Source organism: Rutilus rutilus (assembly GCF_951802725.1).
Source record: "Rutilus rutilus genome assembly, chromosome: 12".
NCBI classification, from domain to species: domain Eukaryota; kingdom Metazoa; phylum Chordata; class Actinopteri; order Cypriniformes; family Leuciscidae; genus Rutilus; species Rutilus rutilus.
The window spans coordinates 24,016,241-24,030,448 of NC_140217.1; the positions used below are offsets into that span (position 1 = coordinate 24,016,241).

General features: G+C 38.2%; 1 protein-coding gene and 1 long non-coding RNA gene across 2 annotated transcripts; one reads left to right on the forward strand and one right to left on the reverse strand.

Annotated features, from left to right (window-relative positions):
- Window positions 1-853: 853 nt before the first annotated feature.
- LOC311301081 lies at window positions 854-3,081 on the forward strand. Its single transcript, XR_014629395.1, has 4 exons — window positions 854-970; window positions 1,363-1,407; window positions 1,514-1,579; window positions 1,658-3,081. It is a non-coding gene; the product is annotated as an uncharacterized lncRNA (long non-coding RNA).
- bcl6aa (BCL6A transcription repressor a) lies at window positions 3,055-10,334 on the reverse strand. Its single transcript, XM_084425932.1, has 9 exons — window positions 10,280-10,334; window positions 7,185-7,356; window positions 6,870-7,091; window positions 5,775-6,746; window positions 5,271-5,452; window positions 5,018-5,185; window positions 4,801-4,931; window positions 4,584-4,721; window positions 3,055-4,490 (listed from the first exon to the last, which is right to left on the reverse strand). The coding sequence occupies exons 1-9, from the start codon at window positions 10,308-10,310 to the stop codon at window positions 4,347-4,349; spliced, it is 2,160 nt and encodes a 719-aa protein (XP_084282058.1). The 5' UTR covers window positions 10,311-10,334; the 3' UTR covers window positions 3,055-4,346.
- Between the last annotated feature and the right edge of the window lie 3,874 nt (window positions 10,335-14,208).

Consider the following 14,208-nt stretch of genomic DNA (forward strand, 5'->3'; position numbering starts at 1 on the left):
TCTACCTAAATCTGTTAATCATTATGTACTGTACATACAAGTAAGGAAAAGTATATATTACAGCATTTGGCTATAGCGGTGTGTTGTTTCATTTGAAACCTTTTAATTATGACATTTATTGTATGGTGAAGTACTAATCACAAGACTTTTGCAATATTGATATTTAAACAGTTTCAAGTTAAGACTGTTAGCAGTCTATCACTGCAAGTGTTATAAGTAAAGTCACTATTGGATCAATTATTATATTTAATGGAATATTGCAGTATTTATTGTAATAATTTACCCGTGCACATCATTATTTATTTATTTATTTAAATAAAATAAAAAAGTAGGGCTTAGCACCCTGGAATTTACATTTGTGTAAGACAAATTTCGCTAGAAGAATAAATAAGTTTATCAAAAAATATTGGTCCCTTACATCTTTATCAAAGTTGTGCTGCTGACCAAATAAAACATATATAACAAAGAAAAACTCTGTGATGAAAATGTGCGTACAAAGATACAGAAATTCTTCCAAAACAGATTTGTATATGTGCAATCCCAGTCAAGATGAAATATAGATTCGTCTTCAGCACCACAAAAGGAATAATCTTGAATTAAAATAACTTCCCTTCCCGCTTCCAGTGACGTGTTCCCTGGCGCGAGGGCCGAACAAACTGTCACTCACACGATATTAGCAAACTTTTACAACAATTCCGGATGGATTACATCAAATCCCGCCCTACATTTTTTCTTGCCCAAGTAGCCGTTTCTCACTCAGATGTAGCCTACGTCACAATAGCCGTTTTATGAGTGCCGAAGGATTTGTTAATTAGCTCACCAGTGAATGAACTTGAAATTTGTTAATTTGGTTGAACCACGTGTGAAACAAGAGAAATTGCTACCAGCCGTTTGTTAATTTTCCATTTTAGGCCTTGCTGACACGCTCGCGGGTAACTCTTAAATTACAAAGATACAGTTAATGAGAATGGTAGGTGTGATTTTCATCCTTTCCATAAAGTTGTTTATGGTTATTTCAATACCTTGTGTGATCTCTAGAAAGTATTAGGCTAACGTATACTTTATCATTGGCGCGTTCCGCTTCATTTCGAGCTCAGCTGATTCAGAACGCTCCCATGATTTCCACAACATAGGCCTACGTTTTGAAACTGCTTTTAACTGTGAATAATAAGTAGTTGATTATGACGTTAAATTTGTCAAAATGTCAGGTGTCTGTCAGTGTTTATCACAGAGATGTATTACTTCTACTACATGGCATCTGACAAGCACAATGGGTCACTGAAGTCATAAATTGGGAATTGTATGGATTTCGTACTGAAAGAATTCCAGACAAGTTCAAGTGGTGTTTATCTGTGTTTTTAGGAGAACCACATGGAGGAGTGTTGCTCTGAGCGGCACCACAGCAAAGTAAGTTGAGAGAATGACCTAGGAAGTCGTCAATTTAGCAACGGTTAAAGTTTTAAGAACGATAAGTGACCAATTTAGTTTTTCATGATATTGTTTTGTCATTTAGATGGACGATCGCATTGGTAAAGGTTCTGCTCTAAACTCTATACTCCAAGAGCTGCTTGAAGAAAAGGTAGGGTTGTATAGAAAAGGGTTTTTAGTTACGTTTTTTTGTGTATAAGTGATCAGTTTTTGAATCTGTGTTTTTTAGATTTCTACTCAGAAGAAAAATCACTGGATACTTGGCCCCGAGAACCTCAATGACACTCTTGTTCATGATTTTGAGCTAGAAGAAGCAGCGTAAGCTTTGCATCAGTGCATGGTTGTGCATTCACCTGTGAATAAAAGTTGCAGGTGAAAGTTCAGTTTTTAAAAATGACTTCAGCTAATAGGAAACTGTTGTAAATAAAGTAAATATATTTGTGTTCTGTTCTTGTGCTTATTAATGTAGACCCAGAATAGCCAAGCTGTTGTAAATCAGGTTTGACAAAATTCAGTTTAATGTGTGTAAAGGCTTGATTATTTGCGAGGGCCAAAGGAGTCCGACTCCTCGCCATTCAACATGTCCTTAAAAATATAGTGAAAATTGTTGAACAGTAGGTAACCAGTGACCTCGCTAGGGTTGTTTTGGGGTTGAGTTGGATTAGTTAATAGAAAATATGATTAACCTGGTATAAAAACAATGGTAGTTTTTTTAGATGTCCTTACTTTGTGAAACAAGTGTCTGTGTATCTACTTAATTTTGGGTGCACAGAGGTTTAGTTAAGTATAAAGGTATTTACTCAGTATAAAAATTACAGAAGTCAATGGAAATTCCCCACCATGGTAGAAAAAACTTGCATGCGTTGTATTCTGGGCTATATTGTTGCTTTTTTGTTTTATTGGTTTTTAAGAAGGAAGCAAAAGAATCTCAGACCTGTTCCAGAGTAACACAAGAGGATCTAATACCTTTTGGTTTGTAATGGATAGTTTTCTGATCCCTCTCCCCAATCTCTCACAATGACTGTTGCAGACTTGCATTGTATGATGTGTACATTATAGGTTTGAGCATTAGTTGTGGAATCATTTTGGTTGATGTTTTATATATATCAGCATGTTGAAGTGGTGTAAATCTGGTTGTGGTGTTTTAGATGGAGATGTTTGTCACCTGTTGACTGTGAATCAGTACTGCTGTAACTTAAAGAAAATGTCTGTGGAAAAACAAACTCTGTAGCCCAACTGTTTTGTAGTGTTTCACTCCTACTGGGGTTAGTTTATTCTTTCATAGTACTCTAGTTCTGTAAAAGGAATTGATACTACAGAGGTGTAGAGCTTCCAGTGTTGCTTTTCACTACCCCAAGCTTGTGGTGATTTGGTTCCGTGCTTATTGTCTCGACTCTCTAACAATTCGGTCTTTGTTGTAGCATGCAAGCATTCCCATAATGCTAAGCTTTTACAAATATATGAATATATAGGTATATAGAAAAAAGGGAAATGTTAGATGATTAAACTGGCAAGAGAATGGTGAATGCACTTGAAACTTGGTGTTAAAAAATGACCCTGACAAAGGTCTTTGTCTTTCACTTTCATGTTGCCTTGAATATGAAATAAATAGGCTATACACAAGTGTTAGACATAGAAATCCAATACTTTTATTTTACATTCATACATCTATATTTTACAATAAGCTTAATGCATTTTTTTTATTATTTAAAAAAGCCCGATCCCAAAACAAGTCCTGAAGATGTATAGCTCACGCAATGATTTGCATTTTTTTTTTTCTTAAAGTGTGTGAAAAGCATTTATAAAGCACACATGCACACACACGCAGTCACAGCGTCCTTCTGTCACACATTCTTGCATGTCTACACACTCAAAAAGGAAGAAAAAAAAAAGGACACATGTTGCCCTTCAGTTGTACCTTAGTAGAGCTGGGCTGAATGAAAAGAAATTCAGACACCATTGAGAAAGGCACCTTGAGTACACAGTGTATACACAGACAAAAAGAAAATAAAGACAATAGTAAAACCTTTTAATGTAGCTTCTAGAACAACAACAAAACTGTAAACCTTCACTTGCCAAAAGAAATAAAAAGTCACGTTTCTATACAAATACATCTGAAGCAAAATATCTCCTTGATCATAACATAGCAGTACCTTTTTTTTTTCTTTTTTTTCTTCTTATTATTACTTTTGAATGCATATGTTCTCATGTAATTCCAGATCGGCTCTGCCAGCAGAGAGCAATCTTGATGTAAAGTAATTACACTTTGTCACAATATTTATGCAGTTTCCTACATAGTAAAAGTTTATCAGTGGCAACCCACCTCATGCATGTTTTCCATTTGAGAGAGCAGCCATCATTCTCAAAAGTACACGACAAAAACCAAGTAAGATATTCAATGCTATAGTCACAGTTAGGAGATCCTCTTACAAGTCAGAGGTTGTTCCAACATAGTGTAACCTGTACATTTATATATAAAAATCTATAGACACACAATTCTTTGCTTTGCGAGAAATGTGTTTGACTTAAAATATTCCAACCTCGATCAAAATCCCCAATACCTTCAGAAAAGTATGGGGTTTTTTTTTCATTAGAAAATACTGTATTTTCAAAAACCAGATTTAAATGTTTTACATTCCATCCTTCTTCCAACAAAATAAAGCTTTTTATAACTCAAATTGTAAAAACACTCCCAACATTAATATATATTCATATGTAAATATAAACAATAAAGTGACTACAAGAGATCATGTTGTTCTATGTTCAAATGTAGAGGAAACCCGTTTAGACTGGCATTTCATGCCAGTTTTTTTTTTTTTTTTTCTTGTCCGATTAACACAGTGTGGCACTAAAATTTTGAATGATTGTACAAGTCAGGTCATATAATGCCATGGTCAGGTCTGCCCCAAAGTGCCTGCTCAGCATGCCTTCGTCAAGTCAGTCGGTAGGTCTGTCGAGGACATGCGATATTGGATTTTGGTGTTGGTGATCGCGCCATGCTTCTGCCGAAGGTGTAACCGCAGCTGACTCTTGTGGCGAAAATGCAAGTTGCATTTCTCACACTGAAAAACAAATGCAAGAACAGAATATAAGACGAGAATGAATGCTTTTGCACTTTATAGATGTAGTTATGAGTTGGCTGTACGTATTCTTACATGATAGGGCTTTTCTCCTGTGTGTATTCGCAGGTGGCTTTTCAGTGTCTGCAAATGGCGGAAACGAGTGCCACAGATCTCACATGGATATGGCTTCTCTCCGGTATGAATCAGAACGTGAGCCCGAAGGTGAGCAACCTGTGCAAAAAAAGGTTATGTTATTCTTTCAAATCTCTTTTTCTCTGTCTCTACAATTGACTTAACTCGAAGCACTCACCTGCACAAATCTAGCGCCGCATGTCTCACACTTGTATGGCTTTTCTCCTGAGTGAATCCGTGTGTGGGTTTTGAGGTTTGCTGGTCTGTTGAACTGAGCTCCGCAGATATTGCATCTATATGGTTTCTCTCCTGCAACGCAAATGAAAAGGAGGTTAAGCAAAACATCGAACGTCAAAGCCAAAAGTACATTTGTAGCAGCAGCGGTTTATTTTTACCGGTGTGAACTGTTTTATGACTGGCAAGGTTTCCCTTGTAGCGGAATGCTGCTTGGCAACGGTCACATTTGTATGGCTTGTCGCTGTGGACCTGAAGCGTGTGGCGTTTCAAGGCTTCCTCCTCTGCAAACTTGGAGTCGCATTCATTACAGAAGTAGGTTCCATTTTCTGTGAGGCAAAGGAGTAATGGTTTTAGGTTGGTTTTGGAAGACACAAACAGGTTCTTAGGAAACCATTTTGAAGAGTTTCTTACCACAGCTGGAATCAGAGTACTCAGAGTGCATCTCAGACATCTCCTCGGCCAGACGTGAGGCAGACGTGTTGGGACAGATGTCAGAGTGCTGTGGAGACTGGGAGCCGCAAGACGAGCATTTTAAATGGCTCATATAGAGAGAAGAGTGGCTGTCACTGTTCCTCTGTGATCCCTCCAGAGTTCTGATGAGGAGAACACCACATTTTAGGTCTTTATGCAGAGGAATTCACTCAAATTTTTATAGGATACTGAATGAATTTCACACATTCCTGCTAAGAGGTAAATCCTCTGTGTGCTTTAAGAGGATTGGAATGGATGAAGAAAAATTCAATCTGGCTTTGTGGAGGTGGTGGGTGGAGAACAGTTTCACAAAATACTCACAAACCGGCAGTTCTAAACTTTACTGCATTAGGAAACAAGATTTTCTAATCTGTTTCTGTACACATACTACAGGATGACACCTTAAACCTTAAAGAGTTTCAGATTTCCTTCAGAAAAACTCACCTGTTGATGATGTTGTTCAGGCGACTGGCCTGAGGCACAGTGAAGTCTTCGCCTTGCTCGCTAATTTTTGTCGTTGCCTTCGAGTCGGGATGTTCAGAGTCAACGTGGTGAAGGAAAGCAGACAAGCCCGGCCTCGGTGGGGAGTGCATTCCAGGGTCACGAGGATTGGTCTCCTCCTCCTTGGAGCTTTGATTGAGCACAATGAACTTGTACTTCTTCCAGTTGCGAGCTTTAGGGTCTTGTGTACCTTGAGAGCTTGGAGGTTGCGAGGCCTGTGCGAGGGCGGCGTTTTTGCTGCTGCTCGACTCTGTTGGGGAATTGGGCTGGCAGTCTGATTTGAGGGGGCTCTGGGGGCTGCTCATCAAGGTTTTGCGTCCATTGGAGGATATGCCCATGGAGTAGTGTTGGTGGCTCAAATGTTCCTCTGCCAGGGAACTCTGCTCTTTCCCAGTCTCCCTCTGCTGCTCTTGGGCCAGACTGGTAAAGCCATGTTTCCTGGAGCTCATCCCGATCGAATGAACCACTCCCTCCAAGGTCTCCTGCTTCATTTCCGCATCTCTTCCCAGCTCCCTTGAGGAGTATGAGCCTGCGTGGCAAGCGGAGCTTGAGCTCCCGGCGGTGGCGCTGCGGGTGAAGTCGGCCAGCACAGTGTTGTTACCGTCGACCGGAGAGCAGTGTTTGTGATGGATGATGCCTCCCTTTGAGAAGTCGGAGAAAGTGTTCTTGGTGTCTGTAAGCTTGCAAAGAGGAAAGGGGAAACCTTGCATGGGAAACTGGCTGTACAGGTATGAGTTGTTGGGAGCGTTGACCCCGTTAAACATGCAGACGCCATAGGGTCTCCCATCTCTGAAAGTCGCTGCCCGTCCAGAAACGTTATCCATCACCTCGTGGGGTCTGTAACTGTGAACGTCTTGAGGTAAAAGCAGGGGGCTGACCAGAAAGTCCTCTCTGGGAAGTTTGATGGAGGAGTCACTGCATGGGAATATTGAGCAAATTAAAGACCTTGGTTTTCTCTCAAAAAACTATTTAACATTCCATTTAGCATTCTGTATATTTAAGCACTAAGGGGTCATTTATGAACAAAGCAAAACATACCTGGACTTGATGAATCTGTGGCAGGTGTCAACAACATGGTCCATCTGCAAGTAGATGGCTGTGTTCATGATGGCCATGATGAGGCTCTCCTTCAGTGCGAGACGTGAAGTGTACATAAACTCCAGAAGGATTGCGAAACCCTCTGGGTCAACTTTTGGGTCCAGACTGATGGCGTTCAGGTTACATTTGTGTGAATCAGTAAAGATTGAGTAAAACAGCCCACTGTGAAGAAATTATTTTAGTTTTAATCACACTTTAACATATTTCCACCAGAGGCAAGCATGTAACAGATATACAAATAGCCTTCAAATGCACCTGCATGCCATAAGGACTGTTTTGTGTGCTCGAAACTGTTGTCTGTTGACCAGAATCGTGACATCTGTGAGGATATCTCTGCTGCGCAGTCGGTTCAGGTTGAGGAGGACATCACTTGCATGACGCGTGAATTGGATGCAGCTGTCGGCTGCACAAGCCATTTTTTCGAGATCTGTTGGGAAACACAATGAACCATGAATGATGTAATCGGTGCTCACTGAACAACGTGCTAAAATCAGAAAAGTTGGGTATTATTCCAACATCACAGGAATCTTTTAAAGCTTATATTAGCTGTTAGAAACTTTAGAAACAAAGGCATTGCTGTTGTTCTTTGCTTTTTTTAGGGAGGCATGTCAAAACATCTATTAAGAATATAGCTTTAATCATGTTATGCATAAAAAAAAAAAATTGTCAATGTGTACCTCCTCTGCTTTTCCTCTGACAAAGGAACACAAAAGGAGACGTTATGGAGAATGACAGCCTCAGTCGCCATTCACTTTGATTGCAACTTTTTTTGCATACAATGAAAGTGAATGGTGACTGAGGCTGTCATTCTGCCTGACAACTCCTTTTGTGTTCCACTGAAGAAAGTGAGCCATTAGGGTTTGGAATAACACGAGGATGAGTAAATGATGACAGACTTATAATTTTTGGGTGAACTATCCCTTTAATCTGAAAATCAATTTCATTTATAGTCATCTCTCTTTCTCCGGTAGGTGGCGACAAATGATGAAAATATTTAGTTAGAGATCTGACGTCCATCCACGTGCAGTGGTTTTGTCACGTCTGAGAATCGTTTTTCATCCTACCTAAAATTATCTTTTATCTGACCACATTTATAGGAACCTTAATCAAGTTTTCACAGCTAAAATTAACTTTCTCGGAAAATGCATATTTATCTTGATATGTCCCTAGTTCACTGAAGTGTGCATTTACACAGCTTTTGCCTTCTGAAGAAAATAGCTTCTTTCCCTGCGATTTTAAAGACTAAGTGTGGAGGAGAATAAACTCGAATGAGTCATGGGAAAATTAGGTTGTTTATTACAACACTGTGAACCGATACACTTCACTATTGAGGAATGGGTGTAATAACAGACAAAGTGGAGTAGACAACAAACACAAAACAAAGAATGATGTTAATACTGTAGAAGAGTTTATTTTTTTAATAGATTAATTTTGAGAACACATTCTGCAACGTTCAGACATTGAACGCATCACCTCAGACGGTTCTCTCAATCACATCTGGCGCCTTGACACAAATATAGTTTCACTGGACGCCTTTAAATAGTTAGGCGAACATTTCTCACATGTTGAACATTCAGTATTAGAGATTCTGTTTCCATTTGAGCCTACATAATATCAATATCCCAGACCGCGCGCTGTCATGATGCCAAAGCAGCTGTAATGCTCTTGTGTGAGGAGGCAAAACACCCATGACAGGGAAAGGGATATGGATTTTAACCACTAGTAAAACACATACAAATTAGACACAGAAACCACAACACCGGAATACATCAGCTCTTTACAACGTTTATGAAAATGTATTCTATAGACCAGAACTTTCGTAGCCACTCTGATTGCACGTTCTGAACTACTTTTACTTTTGTTGTTTAAGAAATCCGAAGTTTTGCGTCCACGAGATGTCACCCAGTGACCGTTTTGAAGTTCAGCGGCACTAAACGACAACACCTGCAACTCGCATATCAAGTCATATTTGGCAAATTCGCATGTATTTAACTGTCTTAAATCACTAAGAACGTATAAACAGAACGTCAACTTCTCACGAACACAGAGAAGTGTCGTATGGCAGAGCGCACGCGCTCGTGGTTAATTGAGCTCTCACATATCTCGCATTCTTACTCTGTTTAGATCTTCTTAAGTATTAAATCTTATTTAACACTTTTACTCGATATAACACCAATAAATGTGCTCACTCCAGGAATAGTCCACTCCAAAACACAAACAGCGGCAAGATTTATGAGCCACTGCTCAATGTCAGTCAGCACTTTGTGATCACTTTAAATATAGTAATTTCTTTTTAAACCGGTCTTATTATCCATATACATCTCTACATCTTTCTATTTTGTTGCATTTCTGACGAGAACATTACAACTTACTCTAAAATGAAACGCACAACACATTGGTGACAAATGTATACAAAGAAAATAAACATGACAAGAGAGAAACTTGTGCAGGTCTGTTATGCTCGTGCTGCTACAAAGTGACAGCGAACCGAACGATGCAAACTTTTCTATTGCATCTCTACCGCCAAACGCTGACGGATCTTAGTAAAACACGATAACAAGTAACAATTCAAAAGTCTCTGCTACTTTTTAAATATATATTGATCGCTTGTGCACTTTAGAAAAAAAAGAAGAAAAAAAAAATAAAAAAATAATAGCAATATCAGTGATGACAGTAATGAGCAAATAGCCCTAAACAACTGATCACAGACCTCACATTACAACTAATCAGAAACCATATCTAAGCTTAGGATGTGATTTATACCAGCATACACACACTGAAAACACAATGTTTACAGGTTTTGGCACAGGACAACAAAACCAAGACATCAAGAGAAAGAGCGAGCGCGAGCGTGAGTGCAAACTACTTTAAAACATGCGCCGAGAAAGAGGAGTGAAATCGTCGGATGTCTTCGTTAACGCTTTTATCTTTGTGTTTAACCACGCAGTGCACAATCTCTGCTGTATTATCTTAACCCCCATGTGCTATTTAGTCAACTTTGTAAGCAGTCTTGTTTGGTCGCTTGGGCAAAAAAAAAAAAAAAAAAAAAAAACGCGTGTCGCGTCTAAATGTTCAACCCTCTGCTGCAAGTCCTATTTACGACCCCAATGTTCCGCAGTGAGGACTGACAGAGCAGTGTGGTTCTGTTCACGCAGGACGACCTGAACTGTCAAAAGCATTTCACCAGACAGACCCACTACATAAACACTCCGCTCTAGAAACTGTCCACAAAAACACCTTCAAATCAGCCGAGATAAACATTTAACCATAAAATCCAATAAAACAGCCTAATGAACATGTGTGAGTAATGGCAACAGCGCGCCAGAAGGAAAAGAATGTAAAAAAATCACCTGGTAGTGCTTTCCTAGAAACTTCTTGCATCACCACTTCTAAGAACCCCAGTTCTAAGAATCAGGAGAGCTCAATTCTCGGAATTTGAGCTGGCGACCATACCATTTTTAGAGGACAGGGGTGTGTAAGATTTTGCTTTAAGTTTGTATTTCTTTAGTTATCGTCAATAATTGAATTTCATACTATTGCACTTCAATAATAAACTACAGTGTTTCTAAATTCGATGTTTAAAATGTAAATTAAAGAATCATATTTCCGTTACGATTGAGAAAAATAGTTGCATTCAATGTTTAATTCCTCCTTTCTGATGGACGCGTCCAGACAGAGACGGTCACGTGGCCAGAGAAAGTGGCTTACGTACGTTGTCTCTTTAGCCCAGCCTCAAAATACTCAGAACTAATTTACTATTCCATGACATAAGCAAAGTGTCCATTCGTTGCCTTTCCCTGTATTAAACCCACGGCCATAACCTAGTCTTTACAGAACATATCTGGATCGCTTATTCACACGGACACAGTTTTTTTTAATTACTTTTTTTTTTTATTATGATTTATTGTGTTATTTTCTCTCTCTAAGTGATATCGTTTTCCTATTATGTTACCTCTTCAAATCTGTGGACCTGCTGGCCAGTGTGCACAAGGGTTTGTTTGACCGGGATTATACTGTATGAACATTGAGACATTGTGCTTGAATGCTGGCTTAACTGGAATGTCGTTAATTTGTTAGAAAATGTAAACTTTGACTCGACCTGCTTTGTTCTCGTCGTGGTTTGTCTGTTTATAAGCGATATGCTACTGACGAACTATACCCTTAGTAGCCTAACGGTTATTTGGCATATAACGGCGATAAATGTGTTTAGGTGGTTGTGCTTCAGAGGAATATAGATACATATTTGTTAAAGCCACTTTGTTTCGGAATTGTGCAGTATTAGTTATTTAATTGTCAGTTGGCGGTGAACCTTACTGCACTTTGCGCGAGCGCTTGTCTCGTGAAGATGCCAGGCAACAACTGACTGACGAATTAATCTCATTCTTTCGCACAACTCCGCATTACTGAGCCATGCTCTTGGAGCCGCGCTTTCTATACTATTTGATGCCGCATTCTCTACTGGTAAAGTATCCATATCCGCCACGAGAGAAGACAGAAGCACACAAAAAACAACAGTTCGTACAAACACTTGTTGTTTATGCCCACGAATGTGATGTTATTTTTGCTTCACGATACGTAGGCTAATCGTGGTTTGTCCAATTTATTTATATTACGGTATTCCGTTGTACTTAATTATATTCTGAGCAAAAGTTGAATACAATTTTGTGAACTACTGTTCTAAAGTGTCGAAACTTCTATAAACTGGTAACCTGAACACGTCCATTGAAATTAAGCTGCAAAGACCGAAATGACAGCTCCTGATCACCGATTAACCTCGGGCCTCCTTTCATTAAAGCCTTTAGGCCACACATAATATTTTTAAGAATGCATTTAGTATATATAGTTTTTATATATATAGAAACAATGCTGCAAAAATGGAGAAGGAGAAGTTTTAATTATTTGAAAATAGCACAAAGCTCTGCATGTTTTGACATCTTGGTCGTTACCTCTTAAAAGTTTCTCTCGTGTTTTTTAATGTTATTATATGGACATGATTTATTCTGTCATCTGGTAAGAAGGTGTTTTTTTTAAGAATCGTCTGTCATTAAGCATAAGGAGACGGCATGTCTGTTTTGGTATTTTGCATGCATGTCTCCCGTTTTTGTTTTTTCTTCTTCACTAAACGCGTACAGCAATGCTGGTACAAACGCACATCAGGCGTCGTGTTTTTCATCCAACTTGCAGAAAACACTCGAAAAGTGTCTATGTGACGTTCCCTGAGTTCTCACTTTCAGCTACAGCAGTAGTTTCTGCAGTATCCCTATATAATTTCATTAGAGTACCTGATAAAAAAAAGTAGTTAATTTGACCCATCGGATATAATGGATAAGCAGCGTCAGATATTTAAAGTTCAGCTAACTCTGGCATAGAGAGCACAAACTTCGATGTTTGTGTGAGAAATAAATACTTAATGTTCTGTTTTTAGCACTAATTTTTAACATTAGCCTATATTTGAGCAAATAGCCTAGCCTATATCGTCTGTAATTTATCTGACATATTCTGGCTTTCAGGTGATTTATTATCATAAGTTAAAGTGCTGAGCAATACTGTTCAACAACATGAACTTAATATGTGAATATTCCCTGGGGCATTTTATAATCTCACTTTGTTATTGACACTGCAATTAATTATATTAGTATGTAATATAGGCTATATATAACAGACTCTGGAATGCAAGTAACTTTACCGCTGGGTTGTAAATTTTGGCTGGCTCGTAGTCTTGGAATCTGTTTTGCTCTTGACATTTTTACATTTCAGGCCTGTTTGCTGCACAGCACAGGGAGTATGTTTTGAGATGATGTCCTTTCATGCTTCATGGTGTATCATCATGAGTTTACATTAGAGTCATGATGAAGATTGCTTGTTAAATTGTTACTGTGGAAAAACTATCAACATTAACTGCTTAGAACAAGTTAAATACTTATAAAACCCTTTTCTGTCTCCACATTGATTTTTTTCTACAAAGTGTTTATAATAACCAAATGGTCTGTATTTGTTGCTTCTGTGTATTGTAAATTCATGGAATTCATGTAGATCCATAATGACGAAGAAAATAATAATAAAATATATTTATATATATATTTCTAAATATTGATGTCAAGACTTTGATTTGCTTACTAGTTCTTTTGTGGCATGTACATGTGTGGGCATCAATCTACTGAGATGTGAATGCATAATCTGAAAATATGATCTGAATAGTGAATGTAGAACTATAATCCATGTGCCATAATCACATTTGTTCTCATACTTCTGTAAAGCTAACTGTAACTGGACAAATCTGACCTACTACTTTTTACACAACTCTCACCTGTAGTTTTAAGCTTGGGCAGTCAAGAGAAATGTCATCAGGAACATCTGTTTTTTTTGTGTGTGTGTATAAAGTAGAAGTTTTGAAAGTGCTTAACCAAATACTGTTGTAAAAAGGATGATGGGAATAACAAATTAAGCCACTTACTAACTGGATTTCTTAAATCTTGGTTACTTAATTCACTTTGAATTTACTTTTTGGTTTGAAGCGTTGACTGCTGAGTGATTTGACTTTCTGACATGCTCACCTGGGTAACTCCGTTTGTGGCTCCAGCTGGGGGGAGCTGGTCCGTTCTCCCTTGAGCCATTTATACCCTGACACAGAAGGAGCATCTGTTGGGCTGTGGTGGAAAAAGGAAGAATATCAGTGCACATGTTTCCCCCCTAACAGATCAAATGCTTTGGTCTGGATTTAGTTGGTGTTTCCGTACTTTTTGCAGCCATAATATTCCGTAATATTCTGCTGATTATAAGTCAGAGAAAAAAAAAACTGATTTTACAGGCTTAATGATTGTCTTGAAGACCAACACACATATGCATCAAGTACTGGATAGTAACTTATTTATTATTTGTTTTTATTGATACAATCTGACTTTTTAAGACCTAATTTTTGGGATTGTTGTTTACCTGTTTCTTAGGCCTATGCACATTCATGTATGCCGTTTATATTTCAACAACAAATGACACTCCTTATAAATTTATGCAACAGGGCAGAACATGTAAAATTAATATATTTTATTATAAAATGTCTGTACTTAAAAATATATATTTTTTTCTATTTTTGTGACTAGGGTATGCTCTTTTTGTAAACAAATCAAACTGTAAATGACCCGAAGTGAAGAAGTTCAGGTTTGTACTTATCGTTCTTCCTGCTATTTATCTTTTTGGGTTTCATTAGTCTTGACTCATGCTTTGCATAGCAAAGCATTTGATGTAATTGTGAGTGTTTTTTTTTTTTTTTGTCATTTAGCTG